Source organism: Gracilinanus agilis, chromosome 3, assembly GCF_016433145.1.
Source record: "Gracilinanus agilis isolate LMUSP501 chromosome 3, AgileGrace, whole genome shotgun sequence".
Taxonomy (NCBI): Eukaryota; Metazoa; Chordata; class Mammalia; order Didelphimorphia; family Didelphidae; genus Gracilinanus; species Gracilinanus agilis.
This window is the reverse complement of record NC_058132.1, coordinates 561,707,967-561,726,480: the sequence shown is the minus strand read 5'-3', so window position 1 is coordinate 561,726,480 and position 18,514 is coordinate 561,707,967. Positions and strand designations below refer to the sequence as shown.

Sequence of the window (18,514 nt, the reverse complement as noted above, 5' to 3'; positions counted from 1 at the left end):
ATACATTTACTGCTAAAGGCTCACGAAGAAGGGAGCTGCACTTTAATTAATTCGTTTATCACCCACAGCACGGGTTTTCCATCAAAAGCACTATTTCGTCCACCGCTAATTTCAATACACTTTACAATCTCGGAGCCCCCGCCTAGTAGCTTTTCTGGATTTCAGCTCTTGAGTTTCAGGTCCTTGCACAACACCTAGGACGTGCAAAACTCTTTTTTCCCTCTAATCCCGAGAGAGAACAGTCCGAAGCAATCTGCCCCCGGCGTCTCCACCCCAAACGCTCTTTCCTCCCCCGGCCTGCCCCCCTTCTTCTTTCCCTCCCTCCTTTCCCGGGGCTCTACAATCTGTCAGAGAACTTGTGTACAAACTGCGCCGCTGGCCTGCGCGATGCTCCGCTCGTGGCCTGAGAGGGGTGCGGTCCCAGAGCGGGGAGGCGGGGCCCTTTCTTTCTTTCTTTTTTTTTTTAACAAGACTCTTCCCTCTCATAGGCTAGCCGCCCACGCAGGGCCGGCCCAGGAGCCTTCGGATAAGCCACTGGCCCCGCCAGTCAAGAGCCGAAGCCCCGCCTCCCTGGAGTAGGGTGAAATAGAGGCGGGCGTCATGTGTCAGTAGACAGCCGGGGCCAGGTACGGGCGTTTGCACCGTGGAGCCGTGGGAGCTGGAATCCCGGGGTGTGTTGTAGTGGGGTGGGGCGGCGGAGAAAGTGGCAGCCCGGAAGACGGGACTTCGGAGTTGAAGCTTTCCTCGAGTGGAAGACTTTGGGCTTGTTTGTTGTTGGGTGTTTGTTTTTTTTTGAACCGTTGCTGCTGCTGCTCGGCGGGAGCGCCCGGAGCCTCCCTCCCTCACCTCTTGGTGTGTCCCCCCCTCTCTTCCCCGCCCCCCCAACTTCTTAGCCGTCGCTGCGGGGTCGGCGCGGAGGCGGGGAGCGCGCTTCTTCCACAGCCTCTGCCCAACCAGCGAGCGAGCGAGCGGAGCGGCGGCTCGGTCCCCGGAGCTGCCCTGCGAGCAAGCGAGAATAGCCATGGCTACGAGGGTGCTGACCATGAGCGCCCGGCTGGGGCCGGTACCGCAGCAGCAGCAACAGCAGCCGCCCCAGGACGAGCCCGTGTTTGCCCAGCTCAAGCCCGTACTGGGAGCCGGGAACGCGGCCCGGGAAGCGGCGCTCTTCCCCGGGGAGGAGATGAAGCACCCGCACCACCATGCCCACCATCCCCAGCAGCCGCAGCAGCAGCAGCAGCAGCCGCCCCAGCAGCAGCAACAGCAGCAGCCCCAGCCTGGGAGCACCAGGCTCCCGGCCGAGGAGCTGGTCCAGGTAGGAAGAAGCGCGCTCTCTCGGGTGTGTCCCGCAGCAACTCTCTCCTTCAGGGTAGAGGGACAGTGGCGCTAGGGCGTGGAGGGAGGGGGGAGGGGGACCTCCGCCCTGTGCTTGGAGGTTCAGGGACCCGCTTTAGTTGGGGAAAAGTAGGGATGCCGTCCTACACCCACTAGTTGTGGAGTGAATCTGGGCGAAACTGTCTGGATGGGTTTAAAAAAGGTATGGGCGGGGGTGTCTATTTAACATGCGTCTCTATTTAGGGGGAAAAAAACAGTTAAAATCCCTTGATTTTTTTTTTCCCCCTCCCCCCCAAAAAAACAGACTCCAATCCTAAAATAAAAAAAAATATCTTGAAACCCTACCTGCCGGGGAGGGTTGGCTTTTGGAACGGTTTTCCCTACCTTGTAAAGTGAAGTCGAAATGCGAAATTGGTTGTTGCTCTCCTCAGGAGACTTAAAGCATAATAAACCTTGGCTTCCTTAACCTGTCCTAGTACTCTCGTGGTGGGGCTGTGGTCGGGAAACGGGGAGAATGGTGAGGTTGCTGCTTGTGTGGACCGAGTTCCTTCTTGGAGAGAAGGGACGAAAGAGACTGCCTGTGTATAAGAGAGTCTTTTTCTTGGAGTGTGCGCGCAAATTTCCTTTTGAATCAGTGTTGAAAGCTTGCAGTTGGCTTTGCACTTGCCTAGTAGCAGAATTAGAGCAACCGCCTGTTTTTCTCGCCCACGCAGAGAGTCATATAGCCCAGAAAAAACTTCCCGGGACTTTTAGCCTGTCCCGAAAAAAAAGTTGGAAACATACCCACATGCAAACAGCTGGAAGAGCTAAAATCAGAAACCACTAACCACAACGTGAGCCTAGTGCACGAAAGGGTTTACTTTAGTTTTATTTCAAGATACTTTAATAGCCCCTTTTGGTGTATTGTGCACTTGACCACACAACCTTCTACTTGGTGGGGAAAGATTGTTGTAATGTCACAGGTTAGTTAGATGGTAATGCCATTTTTAAGTGATGTGGCTCGCATGACATGTTAATTTTTATTTTTAAATGGAGACTAGTCCGGGAAATCCAGTATACATCCACAATAAGTGAATCAAGTTCAGAAATGAAACTCCTTGTGAAATAACGCAGGACTAGAAAATGACTCCCTAATCTTGTGATTAACATAGCTGGTTTGTGAGTCTGAGCGATCTATCCATTCAGGAGTTAGTGTGTGTGTGGGGGAGATGTTAGGGCTACTAAAGGAATATGTTATGGCTGGACTTTTTTTACAGAGTAAGGGGGAATGTAGCATTTGTCCACTGAAGAGTACATGATAAATGTTTTGCTGATGACTGTCCTGGTAATGTATCAGGCTTTATCCACCCACGGACTCCTTAGCACCACTATACCAAGGGAATGATTTTCCTCCCCTAGGTCATTAAAGATCTGTTTAAGATAGGGACGTGAATAGGAACATTTCATTATCATATTAACCAATTACTGGTTCTGTTGATAAAAATAAATGTTTAATCAAATGTTTTGTTCAAGGTCATGGGGGGTGGGGAAACATTGTGTTTAAGTTTTCATTAAAATGTTAAAAGTCAAGTGACTGGAATATCCAAGGTGTATGTTTTGTTTTAGATGTTTTAATTTTTTAACAATTAAGGAAAATAGCCTTTTAAAGATAATAATTTATTGAGGTTTACATAACTTATTTTTAAAAAGATCTTTTAGCATATTCTGATGAATGGAAGACATAATACAATATTATCGAAATACAGTGCTTTAATTGTTATTAACTAATAGGACAAAAATCATGTGCTTTTTATGGGTAATGTTTTATTGCATCAGAAAGGAATGATATTTTTGCTCTTGCTTCCTTTTTTCTTGTCTCCCTCTAGTTTTTTTGTTTGGGGTCAGTTTTTTTTTTAATTGGGTGGTGGTGCAATTTTCAGTCTCTGAACTAATTATGAAAGACAGAATGGCCAGAGTAAATGTCTTGCTATATTTATAGCTCACAGGGAGATTTACACTAATGTGCTTTACAGGAATAGTCAGGGGTTTGTGTTGGGGTTTGTATCCCCTCCATCCTCCAAGTTAATAACGTTTTATTTCTCTCTTCAGAAATGAATAAAAATAGGTGGGTTTTGTGTGTTTGAATTTTTTTAGACGAGATGTGAAATGGAGAAGTATCTGACACCTCAGCTTCCGCCAGTTACTATCATCCCAGAGCATAAGAAGTACAGGAGAGACAGTGCCTCAGTGGTAGACCAGTTCTTCACGGACAGTGAAGGGTTACCTTACAGTATCAACATGAATGTCTTCCTTCCTGACATCACCCACCTGAGAACTGGCTTGTACAAAACTCAGAGACCCTGCGTAACCCACATCAAGACAGAACCTGTGACCATTTTCAGCCACCAGAGTGAAACTACTGCCCCTGCCCCAGCCCCTACCCAGGCTCTCCCTGAGTTTACCAGTATATTCAGCTCGCACCAGTCGGCAACTCCAGATGTGAACAACATTTTCATCAAGCAAGAACTTCCCACACCAGATCTTCACCTTTCTGTCACTCCCCAGCAGGGTCAGTTGTACCAACTTTTGAGTTCACCGGATTTAGATATGCCCAGTTCTACAAACCAGACAGCAGTAATGGACACACTTAATGTCTCCATGCCAGCAGCCATGGCAGGCCTTAATACACTCACCTCAGCTGTTCCACAGACTGCAATGAAGCAATTCCAGGGGATGCCCCCCTGCACATACACAATGCCAAATCAGTTTCTTCCACAACAGGCCACTTACTTCCCCCCTTCTCCACCAAGTTCAGAGCCTGGAAGTCCAGACAGACAAGCAGAGATGTTGCAGAATTTAACACCCCCTCCTTCCTACGCTGCTACAATTGCTTCTAAACTGGCAATTCACAATCCAAATTTACCAGCCACCTTGCCGATTAATTCACCGAACATACAAACAGTCAGATACAATAGAAGGAGTAACCCAGATCTAGAGAAAAGACGAATCCACTACTGTGATTATCCTGGTAAGTCATCTTGCCTGCTAGAGCACCAACCATCCTGCATTTTTGTGACTCTTTTAATCTTCGATTTTAAGATTAAAGCTTAGGAAACATATCGCCTTTCAATAATAAGATCAAACCTCCCTTTTTTAATTCTTTTATAAAATTTGGTATCCAAAGACTTATAAACTGCTAATAATAGGGTTACTGACATGAAAAAGTTGGGGGAAAAATACATTTATAGACTTAAACCTCTTTTTAAAAAAACAAACTTTTAAGTTTAGAGAAATAATATGAAGCATTATATGTGGAAAAAGTGGGGCTCTTAAATTAGTACTTTTGACAATTTAGTAGTAGTTACTGAAAACTTTTCAGATTTCAATTTCAATTTTATCTTATTTACCAAAACTCTGCATGTGTAATGTGTATGTACACTACAGAGTCATACATGGGAGTCAATATGGGAAAATTTTCCCTTATCACCTATGCAGGTACACCTTGTTTCCACTCCATACAAGCACTGAAAATATGGTATACTTGTATGCTCTACATTGGAAGTTGACAACATATTTTTGAAATATAAAGTATTTTTCATTTAGAGTTAAATTTCACTTGTAGTTATTTGATTCTTCTTTGCACATATTTTAACCTCAGACTTTGGAGGGACATTTGGGTGGTTGAAAGGGAAAGCAAGACCTCCTTGGCCTCATTTCTTGGCTTTTAAAGAAATCTATTGTTAATGGTTTCTAATGGGATTCTAATAGTGTTATTTTGTAACTATACATATGTGATCCTAAATATGAAGTGACCACCATAATGTAGGTTTGGACAAGTCGCTGACATAAAGAGAGTTTTTGCCTATAATACAAGGTACAATTTATTTACTTTGGTACATGATATGGCATGACAAATGCTGAGTGAAGAAATAAATGTAGACATACGGAAAATTACAGTGATCTTGGGTAATAATAACTAAGATGTTAATTCTAGAAGACACTTAAGATTTCAAAAAATTCAAGGCTGTAAGTCATTGAAGGTATGTAATACTAATCTGAAGTATCTGTTGGAATAACAAACACAGAATTTTCCAGTTGTAACTGGGTTCCTAGGTCTGTTTTTCTTATACTAAAGCAATATATAGGAAAAGGCTCCTAATAATGTTTTGACTAATGTACTTTAATAAAAATTCTTATTTTAAATGTGAAGCTTTAAATATTTAACACAAGTAGTTTTGACGTTAAAATAAGATTTTAAAAATTGAATCACCAAACTTTCAAAAGGATCTACAAAATGACAAGCTATTCTTCCTCTCTCCTTTCTTATTGTAGGCTGCACAAAAGTTTATACAAAGTCTTCCCATTTAAAAGCTCACCTGAGGACTCATACTGGTATGTAATTTTCTAGTTAATTCTGGGAGTTGTGTAAATATTGTAAGAGGTATTCACCCTTTTAAAAGCCCAAACCTGTTTGATCTCTTCTTTCTGCTGTCAACTTTATTTTTTTTTTTTAATGGCCTACCTTTTCAGTATGGACTTGGCTCAAGCCTCCAGTTAAGTTAAAACATCTAGGACAGTATGGTTCCAGAATGGAGACAGTCTGAATAGAAGAGATGGTTCTGTCATTTGGCTCTCAATTCCTCAAAAATGCAAAGTGATTTTTACTAATGGATTACAAAACCTCAATGGCACATGTTATTTCAGGTTTAAAGCTCTCATTTTTTAAAAAACATAACTTTCCTCTTTGGGAAATGATTTGTCTGGTGAACTATCACCACATTGCTAAACTTTTTTTTTACTTTTTGTAGTTTTTTAAATATAATTGCTGAACTGATATTTTTATATTTCACCTTGTTCAGTTAAGCTAAAAATAATCCATATTTAAGTGCATCTACTCAGAAGGTGGGGCTAAAATATTAATATAAGTGGTCAGGAATTGGTGAGAGTTTGCATGAATTTCATTTTTATTTTATTTTATTTTCGATGTGTTGGGAGAAAATTTGAGACAACTCCGTGTCAGGAAAGTAGAACTTACATATATATATTTAGAACCTTTAAAAATAAAAGTATTTTTATATAAAATGCATACCTCTTACCACTTTTTAATTCTTAAAACTGGAACATTGATATTATTTTTTAGTAGTACTATAATAGTCAATGCTAAAGTATATATTTAATAGTTAAGTACTATTGATAGTGTATAATGTATATTTAAATATATAGATATGTGTATATAGGTTTAAAAGAACCTAGAGAAAATTGGGGTAGATATAGTCTGAATAATATGATATTACCTGGAGTTAAAAGAAGTAGTTTGTTAATATAAGCAATGACCTAGCAAAATGTATTATTCTGTCATTGCTATGGAAACCAGAGTATTCAACAGTTACTTTGAATGGTTTGTTGAATTTGTGTAAAGACTTGAATCACCCCAGGCTAGATGTTACTATGGAAATTGAGTTTTGATAAATGAAGTAGTTATCTCTAACTGCTGCATTAAAAAAAAGTAAAAGCATTTGAACAAAGGTCAGTGCTTGAACAGACTTAGGAATGGATTTGCAGACATTTTGTACCTGTAGTAGGAGCTATGACTTGATAGTGCAGAGATGATCAGTACTACTTAATAGAACATTAAGCATTATGTTTATAATAGATTAGATATTTTTATTCAGACGTCCTTGTCCTTTCGATTGATGAATTTTGAAAAAGAAATGAAGGGACAATCTTCATTGTCACTTAAATAGCAAGTTGTTTTGGCTGACACTAGATACAAATATGACTTGTTGATGGAATAACTAACAACCTTGGAGATACCATTTAATGATTATTAAGCACCTAGGATAGAAGGATAAAAATAAGTTATCCTTTAAAGAAATTCTGTCTTTTTAAATCAAGAAAGTACTTGCTACCAAATTAGACAAGATAATGTTGAAGAAATAATATACATTATTAAAAAGAAGCTTAAGAGAAACCAAGGAAACAATACTCTCATGAGCTACATTTTCCATATGGAAATTCAAAATTAAGCCTTTTTTAATTTTTTGCCTTTGAAAGTCTTTAGTGTGGAAATAGGGAAAAAAGTTGGTATATATTTGAAGTCTTTCTAGTAAAGAAAGGTTGTAGTTAAATTGGTTATTACTATGTAATTATACTACAGAGTTGGAGCCAGTTATACATCTAAATAGCTTTTTACCCTGTCAAGATTTTTAGCACTCTTAGTTTAGTTCTGATCTCTCAAGAGTTTAGGAACCAATTGTTAGCATTTTGATAGAAAACTCTTTAACTGTAGATTTTACTTGGGGGACTATACTTTTAAAAAAACAAAACAAAATTTGTAAAAAGATTCTCCTGGTTTTGGTTAACTTTTCACTTCGCTAAAAAGTTTTTCCTACAACATCTAAAACAAGTGAGTGGGGCCATGTAATCCAGTTTAATAAAGTTTTGTTTGATAGTCTTTCAAATGCCTTGGGGAGGGCTCTAGCAGACTTGTTCATCTGGCTAAACCCGTTCTTCAGTAGTCATAGAGCACTGAAGTTGTTTTCTTCTTATTCTTAGTTCTTAGACAATGCCTTTTAAATTTGCCTGTGCTATCTTTTTGCATGTTCCCCACCCCCACTAGTTGTGTCAAAATACGTGTGCTTTAAGCAAGCCAAGGTACACTTTGTTTTTCTGAAAGGTTTGAATACATTGGTAATTTCAAAGTATTTTCACTCTTAGTAATTTGTTTTGTTTCCCACTTGCGCAGATTTACACGTTAGGACAGTTTGCTTAGAAATGTTCTTCTAAAAACCATAATTCACATTTTCTAATTTTTCTAAGATATCACAAAGCACTTTCTTCATATCATGAGAGAAAGATAATAGAAACATCATAGGACCCACTTTTTAAAATATGAGTATCCAAGGCTCAGAGAGGTTAGGCCTGTAGTTTCCTTTTGATCCTGTTTTATTTTGTATTAAATGTTTAAAAACATTCTCAGGGGTCCATAGTCTTTACTAGACTTCCCTAAGGTTCATGATACCCCGCCCCCCAAAAAAAGATTAAGAAACCCCAATCTGTAGGTATCCATGTCAGAAGTGTATTTATTTCATCATGTTAAAAGTGTAAGCATTCTACTAACATTTTTTTCTTATTCCTTCCATTAACAGCTGTGTGTACATTCCCTTGTTAGTCTAAAATTTCACTACCAAAGCACCCTTTTAATGTCACATGCCCTTGGCTTTTCATATTTATTTTTTCTCCTTTTGGCTTTTGTTATCCACCTAACGTGTTGTCATAAATGACTATAAACGGAAGAGACTCTTAAGTTTTTGCATTATCAGAAATCACTGTAAGCAGCTGGATGCTTAAGGTGTACATGAACTCATTGACTTTTAATTTTCTGGGAAGATTTTAAAATGATATTTAGCTAAGTTAGCAAAGGGTTTAGGGCTGAAAATAATAAATCATGCTGTTTGGAAAGGACTTTTTGTTAGCTTAAAAGAAAATTAAAATTCTCTTATCAGCATTCTAGGCAAATACAGTAAGTTGAATGATTTCTTTTCCATTAGGGGTATTAGTTGGACAATGTTTCAAATACATTTTTGCAGGAAAAATGATTTAAAAACTTATACCTAATTTTTTCAGTTGCATGTCACATATATTTTGACCCTAAGCATGTTTCTTAGACACATGGAGATTTCATTAATTAAAAGTATAGCTAACTTTTAGAAATTTATTCCTATGGCATCTTGTATTTAGAGATGGGAAATTTATATTTGGTAACTTTTCCTGTATTTGAAGGTCATTTTTCCAGCAACCTCAGTGATCTAGAACATGGCCCAGAACCAGGAAACTAGCAATAAGGCCTTGAAAAGCAAAGTATGACACAAAGTTCATGTACTAACGACCATAATCTTATTTTCTTATAGCTTTTTTACTCTTACTGCAGATTAAAAGATATAAAACTCGAAAAAAGCATAAGTCAAGGCCGCCTTTTGTAAAAGCAAACAATTAACATATTTCTGTAGAACATCTACCCAATATATTGCTGTATTACAATGCATGTGTTGAACCAAAGTTTATTATTGCTGAATCACATTTATTTAAAAATTTCCCTTAATAATTACAAATATTTACCCCCTTTTACAAATAAGGAAACTGAGATTTATGAGTATATAGTTGGTTAAGTATCTAAAGAATTAATTTCTGCTTAGTCTGTGTTATATACACACATACATATAAGGATGAATGAATTACTTTTAAAGAAAATTTTCAAACTGAAATGGTCTAAAAATTTTTTATATCATTGAATTTTTTTAGTACCTGTGAAATTAAACTAACGGTTATCAAGAGATGGTTTCTGAGTTTACTCCATTGTATCTTTCTTTTCCAGATGTTTATGTATTTCTCCTTAGGGATTATCGTCCATTTAGATTTTTGTATTGGCGTTATTTTTGGATGGTGGCATAAGGAAGTGCTTTGGAAATGATACTCAATTCAATTCTGTGTTTTTAAGTTCCAGGCATTGGGCTAAGCAGACAAGAGAGTTCAGTTTTGTCAGGATATTTTTGTCCTGAACACTTTATAACACCCTCACCAATTTATTTATTTATTCATTCACTCATTTATCTATCAATTATTTACTTACCCACCCACCCATTTATTTATTTAGCCAATGGCCCTCTCATCTATTTATTTATTTATTTACTTATTTATGCATTCGATCATTTATTTGGCTTTAGCTAATGCAACAATTACAACTTTCTTATCGACTTCAAGTGTGGGATGAGAGGTCTAGGAGACTTAGAAAGTTATCTATAGGATATAGATTTCATTAAAAAATTGAGAATCCATAATGGATACAAAACAGGTTATCCTCAAGGTCCACCTCTTATACATACTATACTGGCTGTGTCTTGGGCAAATCACTTAACTTTAGTGTTTTAGGCTAATTTTCGAAGACTGTGTGGAAGAAAGTACTGATCTGCAGTGATAGGAGTTGGTCTTAATAGAAAATTGCCAACAGCATTGAAATTACTAGTTTAGATGCCCATTGCCTCCCAAAAAAGGAAGAGTGGAGTCTTTATATAAGAGGTAAAAAGATTCTTAAAGATGACCTTGAAAAAGCAGCCCTTTCTAGAAAGGAATAGATAAGATTTAAAGATAAGATGTTCACTAGTGTTCATATGACTATCATTAAAAGAACTTTCAAAAAGAGCTTTTGGAAAAGAATGAATAATTTGGTAACTTTTTAAAAAGTATATATTTAATATTTGACAATATAGGGATACCTTTTGAGTCAAGAAGACAGGGATACACTTAGCACAGTTCCTGGCACACAGTAGACACTAAATGTTGATGATTTATTTATTCATATAAGTTTGTATGACTGAGCAAGGCATTTAACTTCTTAGCATCTCCATCTAAATCTTAAGGATCTGAATTACAGATAGATGGTATCCATTAATAGACAGGAGATTATACACCTAATTTCATTATGTTGAGATTACAAATTGGGGCCAAGATTTCAGATATATGATCAAGAGTCATTAAGTGCAGTCTAAATATCTATAGCTTTTACATTTACATGATCTTTCTTTTTAAAGATTATTAATTATAGAAGTTTAAAAACTTTGCTTTAATAGGACATAAGCTAATAAAGAATACATTCATATTGGAAAGTAGTTAACAAGATACTTTGTTTTGGGATCATTTTATTAGAGGACAGAATGTTATCAAAGATTTAAGTATGTGTAGGATAATTTTTATCCTGAAGAAAAATAGCACTCTAGTCTAGCATATAATAGTTTTCTGTGTCAAGTATATCATTATCAGTGACAAAATTGGAATATTTATTTGACCGATCTTGGTAACTTCATTTCTATTCTTCCATCTTGTTTATTTATATTCTAGAATTTCTAATGAATGATTTAAGAACACATTAAAACCTTGTATTTTGAGAAGTGTTAAGTTGATGGAGTTAAGATATGATTAGGAGAAAAGTTTGACTATGCTGTAAATTCAAACCTTTCAAGGATGGGAAAGGAATCTTGTCAAGTAATAGGCTATTTACATAACACTAAGATTTACACATATTACTTTAGAAATACTTTTCCTATTTGTGAGGTAGGCAGTGACACTTGTCTTGACTCTTAGCACCCCTCCCCCCCAAATATCCATGCTAATATATACTTTTAAAAATCTAAATATGCAGTAATATATTCATTAGGCAACTGTATTCTAGCATCATACTTTGCCAGAAACTTTGTTACTAGAAGTAGAAAAACTATAGGAGATAGAACAATGATTCAGAATATAGATTTCCAGCTTAACTGTATCTTGGAAAGATACCTGTGGCTTGTTTCAAGGGACTCTCTTGCTTCTCTTGATACTATTAGGTCCCCAGAATTTAGGTAAACCTGGGGCTAAATACTCCTAGGAGTCCTTGATTTGTGAGGCTTAAATGTTCAAACTTTTCTTGTGACCAGAGTAATTTTAGACCAGAGCAAGATTTTATTATTATTTTTTTCACTTTTTGATCTCCATTGAACCCAGCGCATCTTCTTGCCCCACTTAATAAGATTATATACCTTCAGTAAGGCAAAGTCTGTAGATCAAAGAAAGGACATAATGCAATGCATTTTGAGCCAGAGGACCAACCTTTGTTCATTCTGTTCCTGCCTGTTACTTCTTTACCTTATGCAAGTCTTCTATGCCTCAGGTTTAAAAGATGAGGAAGTTGGAGTAGATGATCCCTAAGGTCCTGGCTTGAAATCTGTGATAATATGATTTTGTCTGTCTCTGACCTTCATACACACATAGTAAGGAGTTTTACATATGTTAAGTAGAATTTGTTTAGAAATAACTGGTTCACTTTATGAATTGGTCACAGTAATTAAACTTTTGAGAAGATTCGAAATAAACAAGTCAGTCTACAACTCTTTGAAGCCTTTGTAAGGCTGTACCTAAATGTGGTCATCATAAAAACTGAAGGCAAATCTTTGTCTTTGAAATGGAAAATCTTAGCCGGAATAGCAAAAACACAAGGGAAATAACTAAAGATTGATTTGGTATTTTTTAAAAAAGTGTTAAAAAGCTGAGAGGAACATGACATTTTTAATGTGATAACCTAATTCAGAAAAAAGCTTCCCTGGATAAGTTGGAGTATCAAGAAAATTTTCCCCAAAATGGTATTGGAGACTTGTCACTTTATCATCCTACGGAAGCTTCCTGAAGTGTCAATTTCCAGTGGTGTCCGCCAGACCTGGAGTTTTTAGTATTACTGAATACGGATCTGTGCAAATCACTTAACCCAAGGCAAACTAGTCTCCCTGTGCGTACCACAATTTTGTATTAAGTGATTTGCACAGATACGTATTCAGTAATACTAAAAACTCCAGGTCTGGCGGACACCACTGGAAATTGACACCATACTTCCTACTCTATTAAGATAGAAGCTTTTAAAATTTGGAGAGCTTCGACAACAGCAGCAACACTTTGGGACCTACTGAGCTATAAAAACAAGAGCAAAACATTATTCCAAAGTCCATAGTTCCTTAATCGCTGCTTCTTAGGCTTTCTTTTTGAGTCATGGACCCTTTTTTCAATGTGGTTATAGTCTTCTATCCAGAATAACATTTTTAAACAATTTGAGCAAATTATAAATAATTTAATGAAAGATTAATGCAACCAAATGTTTTTCTCCCATAGTTGATGGACCCCCTGAAATCTACTTCAAGATTAAAAACCCCTTATGCCATCTGATGGTATTGTAAAATAAGGGGCTTTGGACTATGAGGTCTTTCCAACTCTAAATCTGTGATCTTATTTTATGTCCCTGTCCATTAACAGCCTCTGCATTTGGGATAATATAGAAAGACTTATAAAATAAATTCAGCAAATTCATAACTAAAACAATCATGAAAATGGTATTAATGGTATTTTCCTTTCAGAATAATGCTTTTAGAATACAGATGAGTTCAGTGTTGTTAAATCAGTGTTTTGATTGTTTCCTACCAAAAAAAATTAAAACTTAAGGTTTGGAGATTATCAGGTTAGGTTTTGACATCAGTTAGATAAAACTTTTCTCATTTTACTTCTGTATACTCCATACCTCTTAGCACAGAGTTGACATCTTAATTTGGTACACAGCATGATTTACTTGATTCTTAAATATTATGTGTTTATTTTGACACTGTAGGAAGTTTGTAATTTCATTAGTGTGGGTATCTTTGCCCATTGACTGCTCTATAACCCTTTGTTTTAGTAAAGAACATTCATGAGTTGCTGTGGCTAGCATTATTTTGATGAAGCTTCCTTAATATTAGATGATGGACATCCAGTTTGATAGGTCCTGTGAGAGCTTGGGACTCACCTGTAAAGCCTTCAAAGACCAAGGTTCAATTTTTGCCTTTGTAGTCATTTGATTGAAATAATTTATAGAGAAATGGATGTAAGGGCTGGCTCTGTCACAACTACATTTAAAATGTGATGAAGAAAAGAGTATTTCTCCTATTAAAAGATAAGGACAGCATTCTTAAGAGTTTGAGTTTAAGATGCTAATTCTGTAGGCCCTTCTCAAGCCACAGTTTCCAATTAAACTATTTGTTTGCTCTAACCTTCTTAGATTTTCTGTACATTTGTCATTAAATACATTGAAAGATGAATAGTCTTTTTTTGGGTAAAGATAATTTTATTTTACCTATTACATGTAATAACAAACTTCCACATAAGTTTTCTGAAGTTATAAGATGCAAATTGTCTTCTTCCCTTCCCTCCTCCCCCTTCCTGGAGATGCTAAGCAGTTTGATCTGAGTTATACATAGTATTATGAAAAACATACTTCCATATTGATCCTTGTCATAAGAGAATAAGAGAATACTGATATAAAACCAAAACCCCAAAATAAAAACAAATAAACTAAAGCGAAAGATAGTATGCTTTGATCTGCATTCCCAACAGTTCTTTCTTTTGGAGAACAGAGATTGCACCTCAGTCATAAGTCCTTCAGAATTGTCCTGGATCATTTTATTGCTGATCCACAGATATCTTTACCAGTTGATCATGTTTTCCTGGTTCTTCTTATTTTCACTCTGCATCAGTTCATGTAGGTCTTTCCAGCTTCTAAAATCATTCTGTTCATCATTTCTTATAGCACAGTAGTTGAATAGCCATTTAAAAATGTCATTTATGATCTGTCTCCTAAAAGTTATACAAATCTAATCTCTTGGCAGAATGAAACTTTAGTTGCCTTAGATAAGAGGAAATATAATATTGATAATTTAATAATAATATTGATTTAAATTGATTTTCTCTTACCTTTTAATTACTACTTTTAAGAAAAATGTCAGCTTTGTTTACACATAACACTTCTCAGAATTTCCTAGATGAGTCTTCCTTTAAATTTAGAGACCTTCCAATCTTAAAATGAGAGTTGTTCCAGAGAGTCTAGGTATTTAAAATCCCGATGTTATCTCCATTAAGCCACTCCTCTTAAGCTAAATTTCACTAGTGGCTTTATAATCAATGATAGTTTGGAATAATACTTAGGTGTTTTTTAAATCATTCAAGGCAGCTATTCACTTTTGCTAATGGAAGATTTAAATGGGATATTAAGGCAAAAGTTACAGGTACCTAATATTAATGCCCATCTCCTAATTTTCTTTCTCATAGCATTTTCTCCTCACTTTTTACTGTTCTGTTCAAAAGTTTCACTCTAAGAAGATTATTTTAGAAGTATAGTTAACTTGTTAATACTTTTCTTTCAAGATTAGGATTGCTAAAGTAAACTTTTTCATGCTCCCTAAAAATAGAATTATGTAATACATAAATTTAAGATAAAGTAGGAGCTTGTTTTCAAAGTTGTGAAAACTTGTAATTTTTCTTAGCTGTTGGAAACCTTTATATTAACTGCAAGAACTTAAAAAATACATTTTATGTTGAAAGAGCCTAACTAAATATTTTAAATTGGTGGCATTGGAAGGGGGTTTGTGCAAAAATCCAATTAAACTTATGAAACCTCGATCCTGTTGAAATATAACTTAAAAGGAAGGCAGTTCAGTTTCCCAGAAGTACTGTGTATAGTATTTCTGGCTGTGGAAGAAAGGGCTAGAGTGTGCTATTTGGCCAGAAATTGGTACCAGCTTCCTCCATGGTGTTTTACTTGAGCCGTGTTGACACTTTAACAAATCCCATGGAAGCTTCCCTGAAGTGGAGGAGGAGCTGGGTTTTGCTTTTACAGTAAAATATCTGCTTGATACAATGATCAGGCTCTAATAACTAAAGTTTAGGAAACCATGCATATTTGTGCTTGAATTAATCCATAGACATAAGTGCTGGAATAAAACCAAGATTTTAGAAACTTACTGGCTACTGTATTTCACACAATCAGTAAAGTAAACTTTCAGAATATCAGCAAAGTATTGCCTCGTAGCCAACAAAAATACTGGACAAAAGGGTCTACTGTCTCTTGTTAATCCTGAAAACCCAGTCTTCTTGCTCATTAAATTATTAAATTCAGCAAAGGGCTAGAATGATTTCTTTTTAAATAATTTTAAGCAATTTTTTTTTCTCACCACAGAAACCAGGAATAAATTCCTCTTTCCTTTAAATATCCAGAAAGTACATATCTAATGTACTTGGCTCCAGAATTAATATATTTTTCCATGAAGAATAAAAAACAAACTTTCCTTTCCCTATAAAAATGATAGCCTTATTTTGATTTACTTATGTTTTTCAACCAGAGCAATAGCTGTATCTCCAAGTCAGAGTGTGCCCATATTAAATAAGTATAAAATAGGTTGCAAATGTTAGAATACTGAAGAAAACATTTGTCTTCAGTTATCTCTAGAGATAGCTGATAGTGCAGTGACTAGAGGGCTAGGCCTGATTGAGGAAGGCTTGAGTTCAAATGCAAACCATAAGCATTATTAACTATGCCACCCTGGGGCAAATGACAACTACTTTGCCTTAGTTTCCTCAACATAAAAATAGGATTAATAATAGCACTTAACTCCCAGGGTAGTTGTGAGGATCCAGTGAGATATTTTAAGGAAAAAAATGCTGTTATTAGCACAGTTCCTGGCACATAACCTCTATAAAAATTCTTGTTCCCCACTCCATTTGCCTTCTTAGTTTGCTTTAAAATGAGTAATCATTGATGTTGAAATAGGTAATCAAAACATTGGAGATGTACTTTTATGCGAGTTGCGTCAGCTTGAGTTGAAAGTGTTATTAAAGTTGGAATTCATTTTGAAGTGAATAGAATATAGGGGAGAATTTTATTACGTGCAGTTTTGGAATTATACGAGAGGGAGCAATAAGAGACCAAAGAAGACAGGGTTTGAGATGGAGTAATTTTTTTTTTTAAAAAGAAACTTTATAAATTCCCTTTCTCCTGGCTATTGGTACATAAGAAAAAAAGGATGCAAAATGGAGAAAGGCATCATACCAAAAACTTTTCAACAACTAAGAAGTAAAAATGAAGCTTAAGTGTTCTTGAAAATAGCTGGCACACCTTTTTTTACCTTATTCAGTCCAGCCTGTATAGAGTAATTTGTATCCTTTATTTGCTTGGCAGTATATAACATTTTACTTAATGGTTCTATTGCACCTAAGCCAGGCATAGTTATTAGTAGAGCAAAAAGTGTTACCTGCAAATCTGAGAAATTTCAGTTGATGTGGAAAGTCTTAGAAATTTAGCATCCATGTAAAATTCCATTGTTAAGCTTCACTTTATTAAAAATGCTTGACTACAGGCATTAAAAATTATTGGATTGCAGAGCTCTTTTAGGTTAATTTTTCTATACTTTTCTATACTATATATACTTAGGTAATTTTTTTTGGTGTGCAAATTTACCACTATCTTCTAGATTATTTTTATCCTTTCGATCTAAGTTACAACTATTTCCAAACTTAGAGAAAATGAATGCTCTGCAAAACAAAAACCTACATAACAGATACTTGAAGGGATCTTTGACAAGATTAAAGCATGTTCTTTTTTTAACCTTTTTTTTTAAAACCTAGATTTAATCAATTGTTTCCAAAAAGTGGATCAAAAATTTCAGGATAAGTGTTTTAGCAGTTGGGAATTAGAATATCAAAATAAAAACTTGGGAAAATAATACTGCAACACTTGATATGAGAGGGTTCAAGTCTGTGACCATTGTTGAAGTCTGTACCTACAGAATGGGAGCTCTTTACAAATGTTTTAAAAGTTGGAAAGACTTAGATATTAGGGAATTAGGTGGTGGTAAGCAAGAGCTCTCCTTTTCCCTTTCCCCTCATCTTCTGAAGCTTTAATAACGACTTTTTGGGCAATGTAAAATTTTCATATAAATCTTTTTTCTTTTGGCAAGACATGTTTAGCAGATGGAGTCAATATGATAGGAGTTATGTTCTGATTATTTAAAAGTAGATATCAGTACTAATACTAGTCTTCTTGACACTTGCTAGTTTTGTAGTCATGGCTAAGTCTTAGGCTCTTTCTTAATTTGTGTAATGGGAAAGAGGAGTACCAGTTTAAAAACATAAAAACACTACTTTTCTTTATTCCTTGAATCTTTTGTCTTTTTCTGAAAATATTAAAAGTTGAAGTAAAAAAGATGCCAGTAGAAGTGATGAGCCAAATAATTGCTCTAACTAATAATTCCCTTTGCTTGGTCTGTTTTTGGTAACTCCTAATTTCTTTGAATGTGCAGTCTAACCTGCTCTTCCTTAATTGTTGCAGGTGAAAAGCCATACAAGTGCACATGGGAAGGATGTGACTGGAGATTTGCTCGCTCTGATGAATTAACACGTCACTACAGGAAACACACAGGAGCCAAACCTTTTCAATGTGCTGTGTGTAACCGGAGCTTCTCGCGCTCTGATCACCTAGCTCTGCACATGAAAAGACACCAGAATTGAGATGAACTGTTTCTTGGGGCTTGTCAGAGTCTATGCAATTCATTATTGATGTTATGCAGTTAGATTTGGCAAATTTTTAACTATGAACTTACCATAAAGAAATTGAAAACTGGAAGTGTATATTTTGTATATTTGAGACAACAGGGAGTATGTTATATTAATACCAAAGTGTTCATTCATTTTAAGAACCTGATAATGCTTGCTGTAATGTATATCGCTTTATTTGGCAGATTTCATCTCATAACAGGTAGTCACATCTCAAGACCTTGAGTATGTAGGTTTGGGTTTTTTTTTGTTTTGTTTTGTTTTGTTTAAA

The 18,514-nt window shown here is 36.0% G+C and overlaps 1 protein-coding gene across 1 annotated transcript; it reads left to right on the top strand.

Annotated features, from left to right (window-relative positions):
• Nucleotides 1-1,021: 1,021 nt before the first annotated feature.
• KLF5 (Kruppel like factor 5) lies at nucleotides 1,022-18,198 on the top strand. Its single transcript, XM_044667321.1, has 4 exons — nucleotides 1,022-1,312; nucleotides 3,466-4,339; nucleotides 5,644-5,703; nucleotides 18,020-18,198. The coding sequence occupies exons 1-4, from the start codon at nucleotides 1,022-1,024 to the stop codon at nucleotides 18,196-18,198; spliced, it is 1,404 nt and encodes a 467-aa protein (XP_044523256.1).
• The last annotated feature ends 316 nt before the right edge of the window (nucleotides 18,199-18,514 follow it).